Below are 24,280 nucleotides of genomic sequence, written 5' to 3' on the forward strand. Positions count from 1 at the left end.
GATAACTTAATGGTTTGTCGTTGATCAGTTCATGGTGTATTACGGAACAACACTCGATTCCTTTTCTTATGGGTAGAATCTATATGATTATAACCTAGATTTTGACAAACATGAATTCAGCAATTATTATATAAGAACTCTCGTCTAAATTAGAGCGAATAGTTTCACAGTATTTGAGCGCCGAGTTGATGTAAGATATTAAATAAGAATAATATATATTAGTAAAATCTCAGCGAATGAATTTGTAGTAAATCCAACGTTTCGCCTGGCAATCTGCTCCAAACTTTTTCAAGGAATTCCTATTTAATGTCAGCAATTATTACTTTCAAATATACGCATCTGTTAGCATAGGAGATAATATGGAATTCGAACCAACGAAATCATGATTATCAGAAGGGGTTTTTGTGGAGATTTAGTATTTTCATAGTTGAAAGCGTGAGTCAATTGAAGAAAATACTAAATCCACAAAAACCCCTTCTGATAATAATAATCATATGCTCACTAGTGACTGACTTCGAGAGCTAAATCTAGGAGTTCTAGTGAGAAGCAGTGACCAGTGAAGTTCAAACCACGTCTGCTGTGAGATAGGAACTCACTGAAGACCATTGGTGAACGGTTGCTCAACTTCGTGGATTGGTTGGAGTTAGATATAAACACCATCGGATGCCGGCTCAGTGGTTTATCGGTTAAGTGCTCTGGCACGAGACTGGTAGGTCCTGGGTTCGAATCTCGCGGGGCGAGGTCGTGGATGCGCACTGCTGAGGAGTCCCACAATAGGACGAAACGGCCGTCCAGTGCTTCCAGGTTTTCGATGGTGGTCTTGCTTCAATTGACTCACGCTTTCAACTATGAAAATCATGATTGGAAGTGAAGAGCTTAGGTCAATCGAGGTACAACAAATGTTTATACTTTAAGTTAGAAAAGAAATGTATTGGGTAGTTTGTTATGTGAATACTTACCTCGTTAGTTTGATATTGCCTAGTATTGTAACCACTACTGTATGAGTCTCGTATTTTATTATTTGGACGAACTGGCTCTTTCCTAGATGAATTATATAATTGTGTGTAATGAGCATTAGAATAATTCTTTTGAGGTTGTTTATGATGAGGTGGATGATAACGATTATTGGGATGATTGTAGTAATGATGATGTGGTCGGTGTTGATGTTGATAATGATGATTTAGAGAGCGTGGTTGTTTCTGAAATTCATTAGTAAAAGAACGACAATTAAAAAACTTTGTTAATTTATCAAATTTTTTCGATGAATCGGAACCTAATAACAAATCATCTGATTGCCATTTAGATAATGGTACAGATAATATTGGATCAGGTAGAATAGGCCGATCTACAATGAAATTCTATGCATATCATATAAAATTCGTGTATAAGACATCATGATTAAAGCAGAAAGAGATTGATAAAAGAAATAGAAGAATTGATAGATGTCAGTAATGTGTTATGAAATAAATCATAATTTACACATCGAGTGAATATAATCCATAACAGGAAAATATTTTTTAAAAAAAAATTGATAAGTGCACATAAATGAGTATAGAATCATTATTAAACAGGGTAGTAATCATCCATTATAGAACAAATGCAACAACGAATAATAACATGGATTCATTTATATTGTGTAACAGATACAAGCAGAATAATCAAATATGCAAAGATTAAATAGCGTTTATGCATAAGATCAGAAATATATTACCCATTATGTGTGTGTATATATTTATATAGAAATGGAGTCCAAAACGATGAATGTGAGTGAACATCGGCATAATGATTTGTTAAAACAAAAGGAAAAAAACAAGCTTTTATTCAATAAATGAAATTATGTTTACCTTAAGATCAGTGAAATGAACCAAACTCAATTTCTTTTTTATAAATATGGAATAAACTATTTAGATTTGTAAGCAGAGATGGATAGTGGCTAGCAGTGGAATCCAGGACGCGCGTTTCGTCCTATTTGGGACTCGTCAGCTGGATGTACCTGCATCTCAGAGTTGATGTTCACTCCGGGACTCGAACCCAGTACCCTCGCTTCAAACGCCATCGCGTTATCCACTCGGCCACTGAGTCTTGATAGCCACTTGCTTGTGCGATGGGGTGAAGTTTAAACTCATTTAGTATTGTTCGTTTGAATCTTCCCATCGATGTGTTAGGACTGCGACTGCTTACCATGCTTGTGAATTAAGGCTATGTCGAGGCAATACGCACAGTATGCACATATGCCAATTAGAGACTGACCAGTTGCAGTCATAACACATCGATGGGAAGATTCAAACAAACAATACTAAATGAGTTTATTTAGATTTGTTTTTCATGTGGTGTTTTTTTTAGCTTTATAAAAATATATTTAAATTAACTTCTCTATCTATACCTAAATGTTTAGTAAACTTACACAAACTGGATTCAGAAATGCATCAATTCAAACACTTGTAGTTTAAAACACACAACAATCATTATTGAAAGTATTTTACAGAACTATTTTAAGAACAGCTTAAAATTCCCACGTTCTGAGATGCTAGTCATGTATTAAATATCACTGAATAGTTAAGTAGATGACTAATTTGTCTTATTCAAGCATGATAGTTTAATTTGATGTTTTCTGCTATTTATTTCTTTATATCAGTTATATTTGTATTTACAACGAGGAAATTACTGTCAATCATCAGTTAGTAGCTCATAAAGAATTAAGGTTGATTTTCGAAGAAGTGGGATAAAATAAATCACTAGGTCATACCTTTATAGCAAACCAGTTAGACATGGCAAAATTATATTCAGAGGTCATTTGAAGTGACAGTAATTTTGAGCACTTCTTTAAGTTGAAGTAAAGGAACTATAAGAAAAGTCATATAATCTTTATTACTTAAAAGATAGGAAAGTTTTAGTATTTTGATATCAGGCAAATGAAAGATTGTTGGTGGAAATTAAAATTATTCATGATGAGTTTCCTTTATCTCTAGGTGACTAGTTTTCACATACTTAACAGATATTTTTTTGAGTATATAGATCCTGAGTAAAATATAGTCGAATGATGTACAAGATAAATATTGCGTCACTTAAATGTATGGCATTATATAAGTTTTAGTCAACTAAATGCCTATTAATCTCTGTTGAAATCGACTAAATAGGAGCTAAATTACTCAAAGACATCAAATACTTAATCTCTATTAAGTAATAATTAAGCAAAATTCCATATTCATTAAAGTGTTGTTATGCTCTGAATAAAGACGAAACAGATGTTTAACACTCGTTTATTTTCGATCGTTCCGGAGCCGGTGTCAGTTTTTAACGAAAACCATTTTCAAATTTATCAAGAAATTCCCTAATAAACAATCTGATTTATTATAAAATCTATGAATACATTCCAAGTGTTGAATATAATAAAAATATAATATTTACAGATAACCATTTTGAAAGGTTAACAAAGAATACGTAAAGAAACTAGAGATATCAGATATGTGATGCCAAATGATTCTTCACTGGCTTCATTTTTTATATTAACATTATGTTGAGTATAAGTTAAAAAAGGCGTAATAGGAAATAAGTAAAATATCTTATTATGTATAAAATTACAAAGTGAAATTATCTGATACTAACCTATAATCAGAAGGAGGCAATCGTTGTAAGACGTTTCGATAATATCGTAAATCTCTTAGTTGAAAATATTTAGTTAACAAACGGATGTAAAGTGATTAAAGGAACAACTTATCAAATGATGTGAATAAGTTAATTAAATTAGTGTCTTTTTCAAGAAAAACTAAAGTTTCTTTGAGAATCTAATAATTTGACACACGAAACAATGAAAATTAAAAATAAAGATACGAGATGATTAAATCAGGAAAGGATGCTATAATCATTATTAAGTCAAATATTTGGCCATATCTCATTGGTTTTCACGTTTTCCAGTGTTGTACAAGGTTTAGAAACGACATTATAGTTAGTATGTAGTCTATATGAGGTCAATATTTGGTCTAAACTATTCTAAACTTTTAATTTATTTTAAAGAAACCATACCAGAACGTTCTTTTCCATAAATATTGAAAGCAATCCATGAATGGAACCGAAATGTCATAATCCGTAGGGGCAAAGGAGTCAACGAAAATTTGCCTTTCTGATGTTCAACAAATTTACAGCTTATTCACATTATTATACATTTACTTTTTTACTTCATTGTCGATTTCTCATTTTTACACATTCTAAAGACGTTTGAAGATTTTGTGAATTTCGTTTGACGACTATTTAGATTTTGCAACTCATTATTACAAGTATTATGATTTTTTAGTGTCTATATTTCAACATATAAACTAACGATTATGTATAGGGTTGACAACATTTCTACATTAGATATATATATCATTAACTTACATCCATATTGATTTCTAGTTTGTATTTTGCAATATCCTCTGGGGTTAAATCATCAATATATTCATCACCAGAATGGTGACGACTTTTAAAATCTCCTGATGAAAGGAAAACAAAAAAATGAAAAATAAGCAAATGGTGTTATCAATCAGTGGAATTATTTATTGATTAAATTATGGTTCAGTATTTCATGTACTAAATTTCATTACATGTATCTCCACAGTACAGCTTGAGTGTAGTGCAACCCTAAATTATTGTAATCATGTTCTGCGCTACTCATGTTATCATATGAATTAAAATTAAATTGAGAGGAAATCAGCTGATAGTTTGACTCCTACATCTCAGCACTTCATGAAGTCACTGACTGTTGGTCAATAATTTGAAGATGAGCCAAGTATTTACAAACAATTGACAACGCAAGATACTCAATGTCAGTTTGTTGGAAACCATCAGGAATAACCTACTGCGAGTGTTATATCCCAAAAAGAATTATGAATGGTAACTTTTGAGGACTATTTATGGACCAATACTATGCATATATTTTTATTGTATAGTTGGTAACCAACTAAACTATTCATATTCGTATCCCTCTTATTGTAAGCCTTATTTTGACCTACAGACTATTACTATACGATTTGCCATTCCCGAGTTATCCCTAGTCTATTAATTACTGTTCCCCTTATTCACAACTACATTTGGCTAAATCTGTACAAATGTTGTTTTCCTATTTCCTGGTACGATATAGTCTGTTTGATTGGTGTATAAACCCAGTATGTTTGAGAATAATGATTCATATTGCAGAGTCTGTTCTTGGTGTTCTGGACTTAACTGGATGGGCTAAGCATAAGAAAAACCGACAAGTACTCTAGACTGCTCGTAAGGGTTTCGTGTGTCACTAGTCCGATCAATAAATCACTGCTCTCCAATTGGCGGCATCATCAATTCATATATAAACAGGGCATTCAGACACACGTTATAACAGTGAGAGAGAATAAACCAACTTCCACCTGGAGAGGAAATTGGGAAAAGACTTTGGAAATGGATAGGATATACATTGCGGAAGTCATCAAACTGCATCACGAAGCAAGCACTAACTATCAATCCTGAAGGGAAACAGAAAAGAGGAAGACCAAAGAACACGCTGCATTGAGAATTGGAAGTAGACATCGAAAGGATGAATAGCAACTGGAAAAGACTGTCCAGGATAGAGTTCGATGGAGACTGCTGATGGGCAGTGTATACTCCTCGACGAAGGATAACAGGCGTAAGTAAGTAAGTAGTTCAGTCTACTGTGTTTTTATGTTAAATCCACTAAGATACTAGTTCTAGAAAATGAGTGATATAATTCTACAGGATAGATGGATTGTGGATAGCAATGGGATCCGCGATGAGAGTTTTATTCATTTGGGATTCGTTATTTGAATGTACCTGAAACACAGTATTAATGCTCACACCGATACTCAACCTATACAAAATGAGTTAGCAAAATGAAGTATTTCATGAAAAGTGATTTATTATTTACATCACTTCATAGAAATGAAACACAAATACTTGACAAAGTGAATATAAGTACACTATCCATAGTTGCATCTTTTTGCTTGATTGTAGCGATAAAATATCGGTTCGAAACAAAACATATCATAGATCTGGAAATTCATTTACAACAAACATTATGAAACAATAAAATTATCGTGTTATTTTCCATTTTTACTGAAAAAAGTGACAATCAGTAATTTCAAACCCAACCACATATGACCTTAGTTAAAGGTTTTTTTTACTAACCAATCAATAAAACAGTTTTTTTTGAGAGCATGATTAGATCTAAATACTGAAAGCCCAATAAACTGTTATGGTAGATTTTGATTAAAAACAGTACTAATTTAAAAAAAGGCTATATACAAATTCACCATATTCATATATTGAGTAGGAAGATTTACAACATACTGACGACTTATGAAAATCTCATTTTATTAAAGTGCTTATAACCCATATTCTGAAAAAAAAATTAAACTGATTGATTAACAAATGAACTATTTGAGTTAATCTATGAAAATTTAACATATGATGATTGTAAATTGAGTACATTTCTTTCATCAACTACTTATGAATGGAATAGTTCATTGTCATTGGAATAAACAATATATAACTGTCAGTAATTAGTAACAGTTGAAGGGAGAACAAGAGTATAAGTAACTTGGCTGCAAATAAGAACATTCTAAATAGGTAGATTCCAAAAATAATTAATTGCTAAAAAATGATTTTTTATTTATGGGTTAAAATTATTATTCAAAAGTACCGTTACAAGACAATGATAAATCGAAGTTCTTTGAGTTATTTTGATGGAGTTTTAATCTCTGAGCTGGATGGTTTGGTCGTGGAGCTTTCATCGTCCTTCTCAACGACATCGTCAGTAGAAACTCCTACCCGAAGTATGTGCTGATGATGTCGTTCAGAAGGACGATGAAAGCTCCACGACCAAACCATCCAGCTAAGAGAACAAAACTCCATCACAATCATCCACGTGAGCTACAAATCTTCTCTATCATCTCTTTGAGTTATCAATGGAATATTAGTTATACAACATGACCATTTTATGGATTAGTATCAAATGTCAATCTTCAGAGGTAAAACCTTAGTTATTTCCGATTTTAAATAAGTAACAGCCTCTTCATTATCAACCGTGTTTACTCAGTAAATCCAACCTGATGCGACTTTTGTAATACAATTCTAATAAATAGCCTAAAGTCAAAAACAATCTTTAAATCATACAAATCACACTGTCAATTAAATTACATTCGAAGACTAATTTGTTACAAAGTTTTAAAACAAACCGTCTTTGTAGTTATCAAAACTGAAATGAAAATGATGAGTTACCTATCAGCAAACCGGCATTATACTCTCATTCGAATGCACTGAATTACTTCAAGTTAGTATTAAAATGTTATACATTTTCGAAATATTTTTAGAGCGGAAATATTGGTCTGTCACAAAATACACTCGTACTGCTTTAAAATCCTTCTACCTAATAAAAATCTCATTTTTCACACCGGTTAAGATTTTTTTAAAGTATAACTAAAGCAAACTGTTAAATATTTCCACTTCTATGACAAGCTCTAACTCATTATGTGTACAGGATTTCACGTTTCTTATGAAAATCTTATGAAAAATGAACACCTGAAGAAAGTGATTGAAAAATGTGAAAAGAGCATCTTAAAAATTATAAATAACCTATTACTTGTAAAAAAAAAGTTTGTCTTCACTCGTCTTTCGCTCAAGAGAGATGAAATTTCGGAAAAAATCAGGGTGGTGTCGGGAAGAAACCTCATTGGGGCACAGCTGGTTTCATCATATAAAAGTATATGTTCGTTATACTGGGGTGGAATATTATCAAAGCTACTTCTAAAATTTATATATCAGTTACCGTGATAGTCGTTCTTCCTACAATTCTCAACGGCGTATAGTTTTCAGAAGGCGATACGAAGTTGTTGCAATACTTTATTTTATCATAGCACAGACTAAACGACAAAAAAGCACAAAGTGCGATAGATGAGCTGATAAATTAATTATTTCAATAGACTAAGTTAATAGAACTAAATAAGCATATGTCACGGGGACGCTAATGAGCCACCAAGCAGTTTAGGCAGCTAAGGTTTAAGCGAGTAAGAGAAGTATATGCTTAGGCTGTAAAATACATATGCGTAAAGAAATCCAAATTAATACTGATAAAAATGACACTGTCTGTCTGTTAAGCGACTCAATTAAACGGTTTATTTAAACATACAGAAACTCGAGTGGGGATGAGGGTTCTATAATACCTTTCGAAGATGGTTCAACACCCATCCAATATCACTTGAAGTTGAGTCTATAAATCCAGATGTACTTGCGGTAGCAAGTATTTAGGAAGGACGGAGAGAAAGATTTCTACTAAAGTTTCTAGACACCATCCTAAAGACCGTCTGAAAAGCAGTAAATTCTTCACAAGTTTATCCGCCAGACACCCGAAGTATAATAAACATAAAGTGTGGATCAATAGAGCATTCGAAATAATTAACAAACAACCAACATCAATTTTACTCTATGTTGCAGAGTCCATTGCTATCAAACATTTCAGCTATGACCTATGTTTTCAGAAGGGAAGTGTGGTAAGCTTTTCTTTGACATAATGATTATGAGTGTTAATCAAATAACCTTTATGACCTTTAATTTCTTTTCCTTTTCATTTTTCTCTTTTACCTAATATTATCGACGCTCACGTATTGATTTGATCATAACTTTCATTGTAACTACGTAAACCTTTTTTTATTTTGGCTGTTAGTATCCATAACATCATTTCTACCCTGAGTATAAATAAACATCACTCTGACCTATGTTTAACCATGTGTTTTGTGACCTATTTTTCGATTCTATTTCATTGACTAAAGTATGTTAAACCCTTATTTATAACTGTATTACTCTGTCATTTTAGGCTGTTTATAGCTAATCCGAAGTCGTAGAGTAGAATGAATTTTTTTTTATTCTACAAACATTGTTATTCTTATTCAGTTCTCAATATTGTTAATAAAAGTTTGTTAAATACATGAATACAGGACCGAAAAATAAAAAAATCGGTATATGAACCCTATAAAATAACATTATATCTACTCATCATCATATGAGAAAAAAAAACATTCTACCAGGTAAACACATACAAGATACATTTCTTATCTCACTAATGTCCAGGATTCTATTATTTGAAACGAAAAAAAAAATCAATAAACGTTAGTTATAGTCGTTAAGTCAAATGCCTCATGTCAGTATTGATTTCTTTTATCACATGAATTGAATATACTTCAATAAATAAATTTTTTTTATTATCCTTTATATCACATAAAGAATCCAATTAGTGACAGCGTTTTTACAAAAACTGAATAATTGTAACCAAGCAAATTATTATTTATGTAAAAGATTTTAAGAAATTGTTTATCATTTTTGAGAAATTTCGTTCTCGGTTAATAAATATAAACAACTAAGAAGAATGAAACAAATACATTATGTATATCATAAATTATGACGTTAAAATGTATGTATATGTATATGTATATTAGAAAAAGGTAACTATATTTTAATTGAAGATAATATAAGGTAATATTGATTAGATATGTAAAATATTATTAACCCTTACATCTAAGCTTTCATGTATTTTTTTTATAAGATTAACTATTCAGTCGTATAGCATTTTACAATTATGCAGGATTAGATCAATGAAACAAGTTTCAAGTTTAAATAATTAAAATTTAAATTAGAATAGAACTATAGTACTCCTATTACAAATGAGATATCGTAAAAATTTAAATCACCCTAAGAAGGATGTATTTGTCGAACTCCTATTCAAAGAGGATGATCTTAGTGTCGCTTAGCTCCCGAATGCCCTGGTACGGCCGAGAGTGAGGAGAGTCCGCTCTCCCTCTCGAAATACTCTCACACGGCCACGAGTATATAGCCTCTGCCTGGGAAGTCCTACTCACTGCCTTCTCGTGGCATTACTGTTGTTTACGAAATTGAGAGGACGTAAAGCGAATGTCCAGAGCTTCAACTGAGTCGGTGGACACGGACGGTCCACTAGGGGAGTTGGAAAACCCTGACTCCAAACCAATGGTGCACATGGGCTCCAGTATCCTGAGGGAACGAATGGCGTATGAATCAATCGTTGGTCACTGGCTACCATGGGACTGCATCTCCTCACGATATTCCACTGTCTTGTGGATCAGATCTTTAGGTTGAAGGCTCCGGGTGTGGCCTTCTTAGAAAACCACCTGCTTCAGTTTGGGCACCTGGGCAGTACTACAACCCTCACACAAATCAAATTAGATTTGTGCAGAGCATCTATATCTGGTGCCCCCTTGTATCAATATTTATGTGTTCGAATAAATAAATAAATAAATAGTGTACAGAATAGGCATTGGCTAAGGGCCAGGATTATACTGACCTTTCCAGCTGTCAATTTAATAACTACATATAGAACTAATAAAAAGTAACTCAAAGAAACTAACTTATATAAAATAAATCCTCTAATTCCCTCCAGTCGTATCTATCTTTTCACCTGTATCTGCAGTAGCATATATGCTGGATGAACTAACAAGTTTTTAACTAAAAGAATTGTGCGACAAACTTCCAAGAATTTAACCATGAATGACTTCAAACTACCTAGCAATGTCATAGAAAAACATATATTAGATACAGGTCATTCAGCTAATTCTGATATTATCTTTCGAGCAATAGATAAACAAAATAGTATCAGACATTTACGTTAAACAGAAGTAGGCGCTATTCATCGTCTCAACCTGTTTGTGTGTACAAAATGAACATAAGATTCACCTAGCAATACCATGGTGATCGAATCAATGCTACCCATCATTTCCCTGTTTCTTCTCGCTTTTTTAAAATATTTGAAATTCTGTTTCGGATGTTTGGTCACAACTTTGTTTAGTCACAGTAACACTTTCATTGTTGTAGTCAAATAATGGTATCTAATTTATTTTTATGCTAACTAGCCTCATTAATTCGAGATTATTCCACAAAACTTCTTAACCCCTTATCAATATAGACATCTAAATATGTCCGTTTTATCATACTCTCTTCTATCAGCAACAAGTTACTGTGGGAGACAACAAACCAGATTCCAGCGGAGGAAGAAATCAGGAAGAAGCGCTGGAAGTGGATTGGGCACACTTTGAGGAAATCACCCAATTGTGTCACAAGACAAGCCCTCACATGGAATCCTGAAGGTCAAAGGAGAAGAGGAAGACCAAAGAACACATTACGCCGAGAAATAGAGACAGACATGAGAAGAATGAACAAGAATTGGATAGAACTAGAAAAGAAGGCCCAGGACAGAGTGGGTTGGAGAAAGCTGGTCGGCGGCCTATGCTCCATTGGGAGTAACAGGCGTAAGTAAGTAAGTAAGTAAGTAATCATACTCTCTTGAACTACTATCATTATTAATATCACTATTATTATAATAACTTTACCATTGCTATTTGGTGGTTATAATTACTTCCACCAATTTGTCTAACAATTCGCACATGTTTCTTGTACTCGATTAAGTTGTAGTCTCTTTCTCACTCAATTTGTTCACTTATTAATCAAATTTGTAAGAATATGAAAAGTATTTGAAATCATTTTTCACCTGTGTACTAAATGACTTTATACAAACTACACACAAAATAACATGAGTGAAACATTTTATTTATTTATATAAATCAATATGTATGTGGAAGATTTACAGCACATGTAACTAAATGAATTCACTTCATCCCACAGTGCATGTTGTTTTTCCCCTACAAAAGCTTATCAAAGGAACTAATTGAGTAAAAAAAATTTCTAGAATCATTAGATTACAGTCGACTTTCCCTGTAAACTGTAAAACAAAAAAATAAGTCGCAAAGACAATAAAAAGAAATGTGTTAATAAGTGACCACTTTCACATCCCTGAAGATTTATTGATTAAACTGAAAAATCCCGTATCTCAATCAATATATTTTACCGCTAACAAGTAGATCGATGAACCAGGTTACTAAACCATTCACTAGAAAACACTCAATTACATAGTATTCGGGTTTTACTTCTATGTAACTGTCACGGAATGACAAATATGTATTTCAGTAGTTTAGTTAAATCAGTCAATCTACTGATACATAATGTGAACTATTGATTAGTCAATTTCAATTACTTCATTTTATTAAAATTCCATCAGTGACCAAATAGTTATATGACATATATCTAGTCGCAAATTCGACTTTGCTTTGAACAGCTGGGGATCTATAGTCAATACGTAATACTCTTTTATCGCAGTCTTACTTTTCTTCCCCGCACCGAGCAGTATCACTGTTTCGTTATACAGTAGCAAGCAAACAGTTGTATCCGTAGTCGTAACGATTATCAGTACCAGTATTTTGACAAGTGATTACAATAACAGAATTCTATCGATCACGATTATAGCAACCATCCTACAATCAATTTAGATTCTAGTCAATTTTGGTTAAGCCCTTTTTATTAACTTACTTAACAGACATCATCATTTGGGTAGTAACAATTTGCATATTCTTTGCACGACTATACCACTAGAGCACATGACACTCTATCCGAAATGTTGACTGCTTAAATATCATTCGATGACTCATACTCCTCCCCATATATGTACGCACGCAAATATTATTATGAGCCTTTGTTTCGGTTTGCTTTGCCCTTATTAAATTTGACTATAAATTGCCTATGTAATTGCTTGCTCCTCATTCGCTTCCTTCGCTTATTCGCCTGTTCACTCGCTCGTTCATATTCGCTCAGGTGTTGTTAGCTTTCTAACCTGAGTTATTCGACAATAAACTGTAGTTGCTGCTATCCTTTGTCTTCTGATTTTACGCACCGTTGAGATTAGGATTATAACGGTTATCGAAGTAAACGATTAACGAATCGCGGCACTACACGTTTGTAATATATCCGTTGGGCTAGCTGACTTGGGATCATAGTGCTGAATATAAGTACGTAACATTCAGTGAACTTCAGACCCAAGTTTCATACTTTGAAGACATAACTAATGATTAAAGAGATGATAATCAAGATTTTATGACCTCTCTCTTTAAATAAATACTTCTGACAAATTCAATTTGCTTAAATACTTTGTATGTTTTTCAGCTTTTTATGGATTAAATAAATAAACCCTAGACGTAATATAGTCCTAATCACTGCCTTCTAGCGGCATTACTGTTTACGAAATTGAGAGAACGTAAAGCGAATGTCCGGAGTTTTAATCGGATTGGTGGACACGGAAAGTCCACCTAGGAGAGCTAGAAAACCCTGATTCCAAACCAATGGTGCACATAGGTTCCAAGATCCTGAAGGAACAAAAGGCGTATGAACAAATTGTTGGTCACCGGCTATCGTGGGACTGCATCTCCTGACGTTGTTCGATTGCCTTGTGGATCAGACCTTTAGGTCAAAGGCTTCAGGTGTGGCCCCCTAAGAGAACCACCTGCTTCGGTTTGGGCAACTGAGCAGTATCATAGCCCACACACAAATCAAGTGACTTGTGTGGCGCATATGTATGCGGTTTCCCTTTGTACTAATATTCATGTGTTCGAATAAATAAATAAATTTATGGAACTTCAAATCTGATGGAACATACGCATTATTATTTAGACGGCGACTAACATATTTTGCCAGTAATCAAATTGGTGGTAGAGCCACTAAATAATATCCAAAAGACAAGAACTAGCAAAGCAATGTGGTCAAACAAAGAGGCAATGACTCACTCATGGCGCGCCAACGTGATATTGATGATTACTATGTATATTTAATTAAGGTAATAATTTTCTAATTGGTTAATGAGGTTAAAGAAAGTTAGCCCCTGTTTCACTTTCTTTTTAATGTTGTATAAGGTATTCAGTTACGTTAAAAAAACGCTATAACATTGAATTCACTGTTAATCATTATTTTTCATAGTAGATGTAAATCCTCTAATGTCATAAAATGGTATGATTCACAGTTGTTTGGATCTGTGGTTGATTACAGTAACCCCAACAAGCTTTAGCGTGTTTAAACAATCAGTTTTTGCATTTTTGAAATATAGATAAGAACTTATACTGCATGAGCAAAACACATCATATTATAATGACTAAAAATGTCTTCATAATATCATAACTATAGTTGTGTGAACGGATATAATGTTATATTAAAAAAAGGGGTTTTATTGAGGAATAAGATCGCAAGTTACTCGAAATTAATAAGTGAGAAGTTACTAACACACAATGAAGAAACGAGACAGTAAAATGACCCTATACACTAACCACTGAGTTTCCTCCCTCTTATATGTTGTAATACTCTCTGGTATAGAAAATATTAGTTCATCAACGACTTCGGAGAAATCAAGTGCTGATCTGACTGCAAATCAGTTGTCCAAATCGCGACATTATTATTTTATTTAAACACAAATATTGGTACAAGGAAGCACCAGATATAGATGCGCCACACAAATCTCATTCGATTTGTGTGAGGGCTGTGATACTGTCCAGGTACCCAAACTGAAGCAGGTGGTTTTCTAAGAAGGCCACACCCGGAGCCTTCAACCTAAAGATCTGATCCACAAGACAGTGGAATATCGTGAGGAGATGCAGTCCCATGGTAGCCAGTGACCAACGATTGATTCATACGCCATTCGTTCCCTCAGGATACTGGAGCCCATGTGCACCATTGGTTTGGAGTCAGGGTTTTCCAACTCCCCTAGTGGACCGTCCGTGTCCACCGACTCAGTTGAAGCTCTGGACATTCGCTTTACGTCCTCTCAATTTCGTAAACAACAGTAATGCCACGAGAAGGCAGTGAGTAGGACTTCCCAGGCAGAGGCTATATACTCGTGGCCTTGTGAGAGCATTTCGGCCGTACTAGGGCATTGGAGGCGACAACTGATTAACGATTGCATTATGTAGTTAGTCATATTTGTTATAGGAGTTCATACAATCATGGACTGTCTGAACCGTATGGTTTCAAATGACTGAAGCGATTAACACCAACAATTAACTCATCTTTCAACTTTTTTCCCAGAATATTTGCCTGTTTCCTTGATTTGTCTACTTGCACCCTTTTGAGTGGATACCACCGTCACTAACTGAATATCCGAAGTGAATAGGGAGTCAACCCACAAGGTAACGCCTATCAAAGGAATACAAATCTCGACTACATGACTTTTGAAAACAAAGATTTAATATCACTTCGTCCAAACAAAGGCGCTGAAATTATCCTTATAGATTATATTTATTACATCAACAGATTATCCACTATACCTTCACAGGAACATAAGTTCTCTAAAGAATCTACCCGAGAAGATAAAAGTAGGTAAATCAATCAAACATAAGTAAAAATCCTGGGGGAAAAGTTGAAAAATGAGTTTATCGTTAGTGGTAATCTCTTCGAAAATTCGAAACGGTCCAGTTCAGTTCATGATTTATGAACTCCTATAATAAATATGACTTGGTACACAATGCAATCATTGAACAGTTGTCGGGAATCCGACAGCTGACCCGACATTAGGTCAGTGGGTTCAGCACTAGATTGTTGATTTGATTGTTTAACAAAAGAAAAGAACTAATTGTTTAATCGCATTAGGTATTGGGAACTTTAAGTCGTGTTAGCCAAAGGACGTATTACTAATTTATTTATTTATTTAATCACATATATATTGGTACAAAGGGCACCGGATACATATGCGCCACACAAAATAATGAGAATGGGAGGAGAAGGAATAAGATGCGTATATATAAAAGAAGGAAAACAAGAAAAGGAGAAGAGTAATGATGGGGGAAACTGAAATGTACAACCAGAAGAGCTCAATTAGGAAAGTTATAGCCACTCTTTATGAAGAAAGTAGAAGAAGGTTACAGCAGGATCGCCACTGGCTTCTATTCTCAGCCATATCTGATAACGTCTCTAGCCACTGTGTTGCACCATCTCTCGGACCCCAGCCAGGGAGTCGTGAAGGTCCAACAGAGGCTAGCCCTTTGCAGCTTTCTTTCATACCACGACACCATGTCATACAATGACCTCCTCTCCGCTTTTTCCAACCAGTCCCAGAGTCGGCAAATAATGCACGACGTGGAATTCTCTGGGACGACATTCGTAAAACATGTCCAAGCCACCGAAGTCGGTGTTTCAAGATGGTGACACCAATTGAATTATCGTCTCTGCGCCCGAACACACGATGCCGAACCTCTGCATTACTAACATGGTGTTGCCACTGAATGTCAGCAATCCTTCGGAGACAACGATGATCGAACACAGAGAGACGTCTAACATCCTCAACTCGGAGAGGCCAGATTTCACAAGCATAGAGCAAAACTGCTCTCACCGACGCGTTGTAGATCCGACCTTTTACAGCCAGACTAACATCACGAAGGCGCCAAAGATGGCCCAGATTGGCATAAGCCGCTCTGGCTTTCATTATACGTGCATCGATCTCATCACTCACGCCCCCACCAGCACTTATGTAGCTACCTAGATACATCTTTATAATGTGCAGATTCTCTCAACATCATCGGACCAACTTACGTGTGCATACAATGGACTCGCATTTGGTAAAATTTCCTTTTCTTTCAGGCAATTAACCCCAAAAGTCCTAAAAAATTCATTTCCACATTCATTTAAAGCCTTCATTTTTAAAAGTCCCTAGTTATTGACCCTCCTGCGTAAAATTAGTTACGACCCATAGTGGTTTATTTGAGTTGTTTTAATTTACTTTATGATGGTGTAAATTCTGGACTGGTTTTCTACAATATACAAAAGTAAATTAATTTGGGCATTAGTAATACGTGCCCCCAAATGCCCTGGTACGGCCGAGAATGGGGAGAGTCCGCTCTCCCTCTCGAAATGCTCTCACATGGCCACGCGTATATAGCCCCTGCCAGAGAAGTCCTACTCACTGCCTTCTCGTGGCATTACTGTTGTTTACGAAAGTGAGAGGACGAAAAGCGAATGTCTGGCGCTATAACCGGGTTGTTGGATATGAAGGATCCACTTAGGGGAGTTGGAAAACCCTGATTCCAAACCAATGGTGCACATGGGCTCCCGTATCCTGAAGGAATGAATGGCGTATGAACCAGTTATTGGTCACCGGCTACCATGGGACTGCATCTCCTCACGATGCTCCACTGCCTTGTGGGTTAGACCTCCAGGTCAAAGGCTCGGGGTGTGGCCCCCTAAGAAAACCACCTGCTTCGGTTTGGTCACCCGGGCAGTATCACAGCCCTCTCGCAAATAAATGAAATGAAACATTCAACTGACAATCCAATCGATTAGTGCTGCCTCATCTCTAGCGCTTAGTGCGACACCAACGCCAGCAGGACCAGACGAAGATGCCACAGGGTCCCCGGATAAGCGCACGTGAAACAAGCTTTTCGAGGCGACAGATCGAGAGCGGATTTGTAGTACTTCACTAGAGTCTTGAATACGGGTCTCGGATAGACAACAAACGTCAACATTAAGACCTTCCAAAGACATAGCCAACCCTATCTGTTGTCTGATCTGCATTAGTGTGCGAACGTTGAAGGAAGCCAGCTTGAACGGCGTACGTGGTTTCAGAAAGACTGCTTCAGTATTCATAATCGGTGGAAGCATTCACTTTCGACCAAACAGCGACTAGAGATCGTTTAGATGGAACAGAGTTTCCACCAAGAGCGAGCTGCTGCATAAGTTGAAAAGTAAGGTTACACAAATTGGGGATAAAAGGGGGTGAATTAGCGATATGGTAAATAATAATAATAACAATAATAATAATAATAGTAATAATGCAAATTGTTTTGTTTCTAGTATGAACGAGAATATGATTGTCAGTTGAATGTTCCATTTCATTTATTTGCGAGAGGGCTGTGATACTGCCCGGGTGACCAAACCGAAGCAGGTGGTTTTCTTAGGGGGCCACACCCCGAGCCTTTGACCTGGAGGTCTAACCCACAAGGCAGTGGAGCATCGTGAGGAGATGCAGTCCCATGGTAGCCGGTGACCAATAACTGGTTCATACGCCATTCATTCCTTCAGGATACGGGAGCCCATGTGCACCATTGGTTTGGAATCAGGGTTTTCCAACTCCCCTAGGTGGATCCTTCATATCCAACAACCCGGTTATAGCGCCAGACATTCGCTTTTCGTCCTCTCACTTTCGTAAACAACAGTAATGCCACGAGAAGGCAGTGAGTAGGACTTCTCTGGCAGGGGCTATATACGCGTGGCCATGTGAGAGCATTTCGAGAGGGAGAGCGGACTCTCCCCATTCTCGGCCGTACCAGGGCATTTGGGGGCACGTATTACTAATGCCCAAATTAATTTACTTTTGTATATTGTAGAAAACCAGTCCAGAATTTACACCATCATAAAGTAAATTAAAACAACTCAAATAAACCACTATGGGTCGTAACTAATTTTACGCAGGAGGGTCAATAACTAGGGACTTTTAAAAATGAAGGCTTTAAATGAATGTGGAAATGAATTTTTTAGGACTTTTGGGGTTAATTGCCTGAAAGAAAAGGAAATTTTACCAAATGCGAGTCCATTGTATGCACACGTAAGTTGGTCCGATGATGTTGAGAGAATCTGCACATTATAAAGGTGTGATTTATTGGAGTTACTTGACAATAAACTGCTTTAGAATAAAGCCAAAACTACAATCGCTATAGAATAACGTGAAAACATTCTATTTCGTTGTTTTTATGTTCAGCTGCTTACGACCGTATTTGTATTGAAATAAACGTGTGAATAACTATGTGTAAAGTCATTTTAATATGGATATCGAACGCGTAGTAGGTCTTAGGCAGTTATTATCTTGAATTCGAAAATTGACAAGGTAAGTTGCGAAATAATAACTGTTATTACTAATATTTGTATTTTGCTACGCAATCTCCGCTAAATGTTATTTTACTCATTTTTATATTATCTTTTCAATCACCTAATTCTTAATTTTGTGTAAACTCTTCGAACTCTATAAAATGTCTATACGATCGACCTTATCGATTTTCAAATTCAAGATAATAACTGCCACACACCATCTACGCTTTCGATATCCATATTAAAATGACTTTACACATAGTTACTCATATATATATATATATATATATATATATACATAGTTACTCATATATATATATATATATATATATATATTATATATTTCAATACAAATACGGTTGTAAGTAGCTGAACAGAAACCACGAAATAAAATGTTTTCATGTTATTCTATAGCAATTGTAGTTCTGGCTTTACTCAAATTCATAAACGGAAAGAAGTGTACCAAACTGCTTGTCCAACTACACATCTTACAAACGACAAGATTGTAAAGATAATAGATACTGGGCTTATCAATTTGTAAACATGAATCCATCCAAGGTAATTATAAGAGAAAGGTTTTTGAGTGAATTTGAATCTACATCTTAGAGATCTAAAAAATTTTAGAAGCACACTAACCTGTACGTATGCGCCTCACTACAGATATGTAAGGGACTTAGAGTTGTCAAATATATAGAACACTAAGATCATGTGTAAACAGACCACCTTATGTATTTAAACACACATAATTGTTAACCATTTTATGTCCCATTAACGTAGAGGAGGAGGAACGTTAATTTGAAAATATATACTTCCATACGTTAGCACTTAGATTTACCGGTCTACCTTATCATAACTGGATATTATCGTTACTAACCATAATCATGAAAGTACTGTTTTTCCCCTACACTAGATCACTTCTGACAAGATTACATGAGTCACTTAATTTTATTCTTACCCAACCCACTTACAGATTGAATCTCTCTTTACCCATTCGAAAATATTTGTCTATCGGCTTTAGGGTACCGGTTTGATCTACTTTGATCATCCGAAATGAGTAAATGTGTTGCTTACATTTCACTTCGTAAGTTACCCATCTATTTTTTGGAAGATCTAGCATAAACAATTTAGTAATTGTTTGATACACTAACATAAGCTATTCTGAGAGAATCGAAGCAACAAACTAATGTTTGTTTGAACCCTTAACTTTCTAAGGTGTGAAACATAATTCATATCATTTTATCAATAAGTAATTTATCGCCACCCACGCATTATTAATAAATAAAAGACCAGTCAAATAAGTAATCACAATGTAGTGGCTCTCATAAGAGCCAGTATTCGTTCTCTATATACGTTATCAAGGGTTGAATTGCATAGACATCGGTTCTTCTTGGATCGACTAATTAATTGACAGGTAAATTATAATCATGCTATCCTCTTTAAAATTTTCTGACATAAATAGTAACTTTGACTTTTAAATAAACCGTCACAAATTCAAATAAAGTGATGATAATTCTGCTTTCTTTTGTGATCCATGGCAAGATCTAGTGCTCGGTTTAGTGGGAGGACTCTCAGTTCAGGCATCTCATCTCAGTGTTACAACGAAATTAATTCAAATTTTTTAGAACCAATATAAACGTAGTAGTCACAGTGATTGACCATTCAAGCATGGAACATCATTTGTCGGAATATTCGATTAAGTAATAATTAATTGAAATGAATAAATTTAGAGTACGTATGGATATATTAGGAGAGTTGTCGATAGCTCCAAACATCACTGTTCTTCATAACGACCCAATAATTGGTTAGTTTGTATCCTCATGGATAGTAAGTATCTCGAGTCTCTAATTTTCTTTCCAAAACATACCATATTCAATTCAATTTCTTGTGATTCTGACCAAAAGTCTTCCAGTCTGTCTATTTTTGGCATATTTTTGTTCCTTTGTAAAGCCTTTGTGTGCCTTTTCGTTAATTTTAAACGTAGCTTCATGGTTTCCAATAAAATGTACCGCCCATTCTCGAACAAAAAATCGAAGATACTTCAGTGATAAATTAATATGCTGCATTTCGTTGGATTACTCAAAGCTACTGCTTATTTATCATTATTAATCATTTATTCGCAATTATATTATGAATACGAAGAAAACACTAAGTGGAACTTTTGAAATTCACACTTAATCCATATGCGTTATTTATGGTTTAACAGTAAATGGATTTTAGAAGATTGAAGCACTGTAAGTCAGGCTCTTGATGTGTATTCGGATGAACTTACTTGTTATTTTTTATGTAAAACAGGAACAAGAAGTGATGTTTTCCGATCGATCAATATTACTGCCAATCACTTTGTTATTATTAGAAGAGACAAAATAATTTACATAAAAAATGAATTTCAATAAATTGAATACTACATAGAAACCATGTTAGTCCACTACATTTGCTGTGCAGAAAATATTCTGTTAAGAATAAACATTGGGTATTATAGTTAAGTATGATTACAGGAAATTTTGTATATTAGATATATCATACAACCATACAGGATTGTACCGAACACAATAACCCTCCAACTAAATTAAACAACTATAATCAGGTTATTACGAATAATTTAAGAAAGGCAGGAAATCATCGTAATGAATTACTTACACAGTCATACTAAACGATGGGAGAAAACTGGAAAATGATAGAATGTTATGCTTTTCAGTTGTGTTCGCTGAATCAGTTATTTTATTCAAGATCTTCTTGTCTTTGTGGAAAACTATATTTTTTACCGACCGGTATTGAAATTTTAGAGGCGTTTTCTATTACCAATTGAGGGCTGGTTATTTGAATGTATCTTTTTTAATAACCTGTACAGGATACTTTTTAAAATTTATTTGTATCGACGGTACAATCACTATGAATTCCATTATTTCTGGATTACTTTGTTTTTAGTCAACTTGTTAGTGGACTGAGTTCCATAAATATAATGTTCCACGAATCCAATCATACAAATGTTTTACTCTCGAAAAGAACTAACTAAGCTTTGTCCGCATTAACAAACGTCCTTCTATTAAATAGTGTAGTTGAATAGTATGATTAATGAGAAAATTAAAGCCAGATATAAATGTAAGGAACAGTTTCCTACCTACAACTTCCTCAGGCTTTATATATATATATATATATATATATATATATATATATCGGACAGTTTAAAAAACTATTGGAATATTACCATTGTGAAAAGAATTTTGAACACGAATCCCTGGAGTATTCTCATGAATTCCAAATCTATCATCATGACCCCAGTATTGTCTTGAACCTTGTCCACGACGAAAATTATTCTGAAAGTGAACTCGCGAATGTCGCGTAAGGCCACGAGAATTTTTGGACAAGACTTCCCGACTGTCATGTTCTACAAACAATTAACATAATTAGTTAGAAAATAAGATGAAATATTATACTAGACATTCAGAAATCGAAGTATACAAATAGTTTGAACTAATCAACAAACTATACTGTATTATAAATAAATAATATTTGTAATATCCCAATGAGTAGAAAAATTGAATTTTCTAACATTTCGTGACTCAGTGTAAGCCACTTCTTCAGAGAATAAATAACCAAATTAAAATTAATCCAAGCTTGAATAGTCCAACGGAACAATAGGAACGTCAGAAAATCTGATTTTCCTACTCATTGGGATATTACAAATATATTATTTATTTATAACTATCTACCCAATGCTCAATTTATTCGAAATTATCAAATCAAAACTTGGTAATAATACCTATATACTGTATTATTTAACAGAACTAAGATTCATTTGTGTTAAGTAAGAAAATATCGAACAGTGTAAACAAAAAAACATTTTCAGATTCCCACAGTTGGAATCACGAGTCGATACAAGCAAGACCACCTGGAAGCACTGGACGGTTATTTGGTCCCAGTATGGAACTCTTTAGCAGTGCGCATCCACAATCCCGCACGCAGGACTCGGACCCAGGACCGTTGGTCTCGCGCGCGAACGCTTAACCCCCAGACCACCGAGACGGCATTCAACGATGTTAACGCTTAGCTTCAATCAATCCACGATCTTGCGCAACCCTTCATGAATCGACTCGTGACTTCAACTGCGAAAATACTACAATCTCCCCAAACTCCCAACGCTGATTGACAAATTCATCCGATCAATTAGAGATAGGTCTAAAAGAAAGCAAAAATTTATCAATGTCATTTAAGGAGACATCATTAGTGTTTATATTGTGTAGACTCCTATTTATATTGACAACACTACAGTCCAAAGTAATAAAACATATTGACCATCGAATATTTAGTTCAATCATATTTAAATTAAGCGTGATTATGTCTGTGTCATGTTGTTTTTGTTCAAGGTTATTCTGTATGAAATATCACAGCATGTTTGTATGTATACTAATAGATCTGTAAAAGTTGCAGTGTGAAGGACCTATCTTAGATAAATACGTTCTCAGATCAAATCAAACCAATCATCGGAAAGGAAGATGAACAAAGTGAAATACCATTCTTAGACTGTTTTAGTTAAAATGAACTTTAATGGAAATTAAAATTTATTCATCTACAGAAAATCGAAACATTTGCATCAGTACATAGACTTCAACTTTGTACATTCATCTATTCCAAGATGACTCTGGTTAGAAAGTTAAGCAAAAGGCCATCAAGATCTAAACCTCAGAAGATAAGTAAACGGAGAAAAATAACATACTAAACATTTTGCGACTTCACAATTTCCCTAGGAATATTACTAATAAAAATAGCAGCCAATTAGGTCATTTCAAAACTTTTCCTGTATTACGAGCGCGTACAGACCACAAGGTAAGTCATGAGACAGTATTCATATGATCAGATGGAATAGAGTAAATTTAGAGATAAAATGGTATTGGATAACAGACACTGTCAGTCCTTGTTGCAGTTAAAAGCATTGACATCACAAGCTGAGTCGCCAAAGCAACTATTACCCTACACTAAACACAAGCTCGGCGTTGAAGTTTATTTCTAACTGATTTTGTCAAAATTATTTCATTTTTTTAACGCTTGACACCTATTTAACTTATCCAAATATACCAGTTTAAACAAATGAAATCTACACATACATTAATTCAGCGAAAGAATTATCACAAGAACATTTAGAACGTTATTTACTTACGAAATACAAAAAAACATACCAGAATCTAAATTGTAAAATCCACGCTCTTTCATTGATTTCGATGGGAAAACACTACGCTGTTGATCTGATGTCGATCGAAAAACTGTTGAACGATCCATACGTGATCCATTTAGTATAGGTTGGTTTAAAGAATTCTTTTGTATATCTATTCGACGGCTATCATTGGCTATATTATTATTATTACCGCGACCACGAATACGACTAGCTAAAACGGATGGAGGTGGATTAGCCAGAAACAAAGCCCGATTTATTTCATACTGAGTCATCAAGTCACGATTATATTGCTCTTGATCCTTAATCATGGAATGCATGCCGTGTGTAGGACGACGATTATTTTGATAATCAAATTCTAAAATAGTATAAAGTAGAACGATCAGTCATTGTAAATCA

General features: G+C 34.7%; 1 protein-coding gene and 1 non-coding gene across 2 annotated transcripts in view; both read right to left on the reverse strand.

Moving 5' to 3' along the window:
- The window catches only part of Smp_074650 (conserved Schistosoma protein, unknown function), a gene marked incomplete at its 5' end in the record, with an annotated part of 26,805 nt that extends 2,604 nt beyond the window's left edge, over positions 1-24,201 (reverse strand). The window contains 4 exons of the mRNA XM_018799631.1: positions 960-1,199; positions 4,375-4,469; positions 21,920-22,099; positions 23,889-24,201. Coding sequence (XP_018646590.1) covers positions 960-1,199; positions 4,375-4,469; positions 21,920-22,099; positions 23,889-24,201 — 828 coding nt within the window. The remainder of the gene's footprint in view (positions 1-959; positions 1,200-4,374; positions 4,470-21,919; positions 22,100-23,888) is intronic.
- On the reverse strand, positions 1,858-1,923 carry Smp_tRNA_00683_Gln_TTG.1.1. Its single transcript has one exon. It is a non-coding gene (tRNA).
- Positions 24,202-24,280: the final 79 nt, after the last annotated feature.

This window comes from Schistosoma mansoni (assembly GCF_000237925.1).
Source record: "Schistosoma mansoni, WGS project CABG00000000 data, supercontig 0144, strain Puerto Rico, whole genome shotgun sequence".
Classification (NCBI taxonomy): Eukaryota; Metazoa; Platyhelminthes; class Trematoda; order Strigeidida; family Schistosomatidae; genus Schistosoma; species Schistosoma mansoni.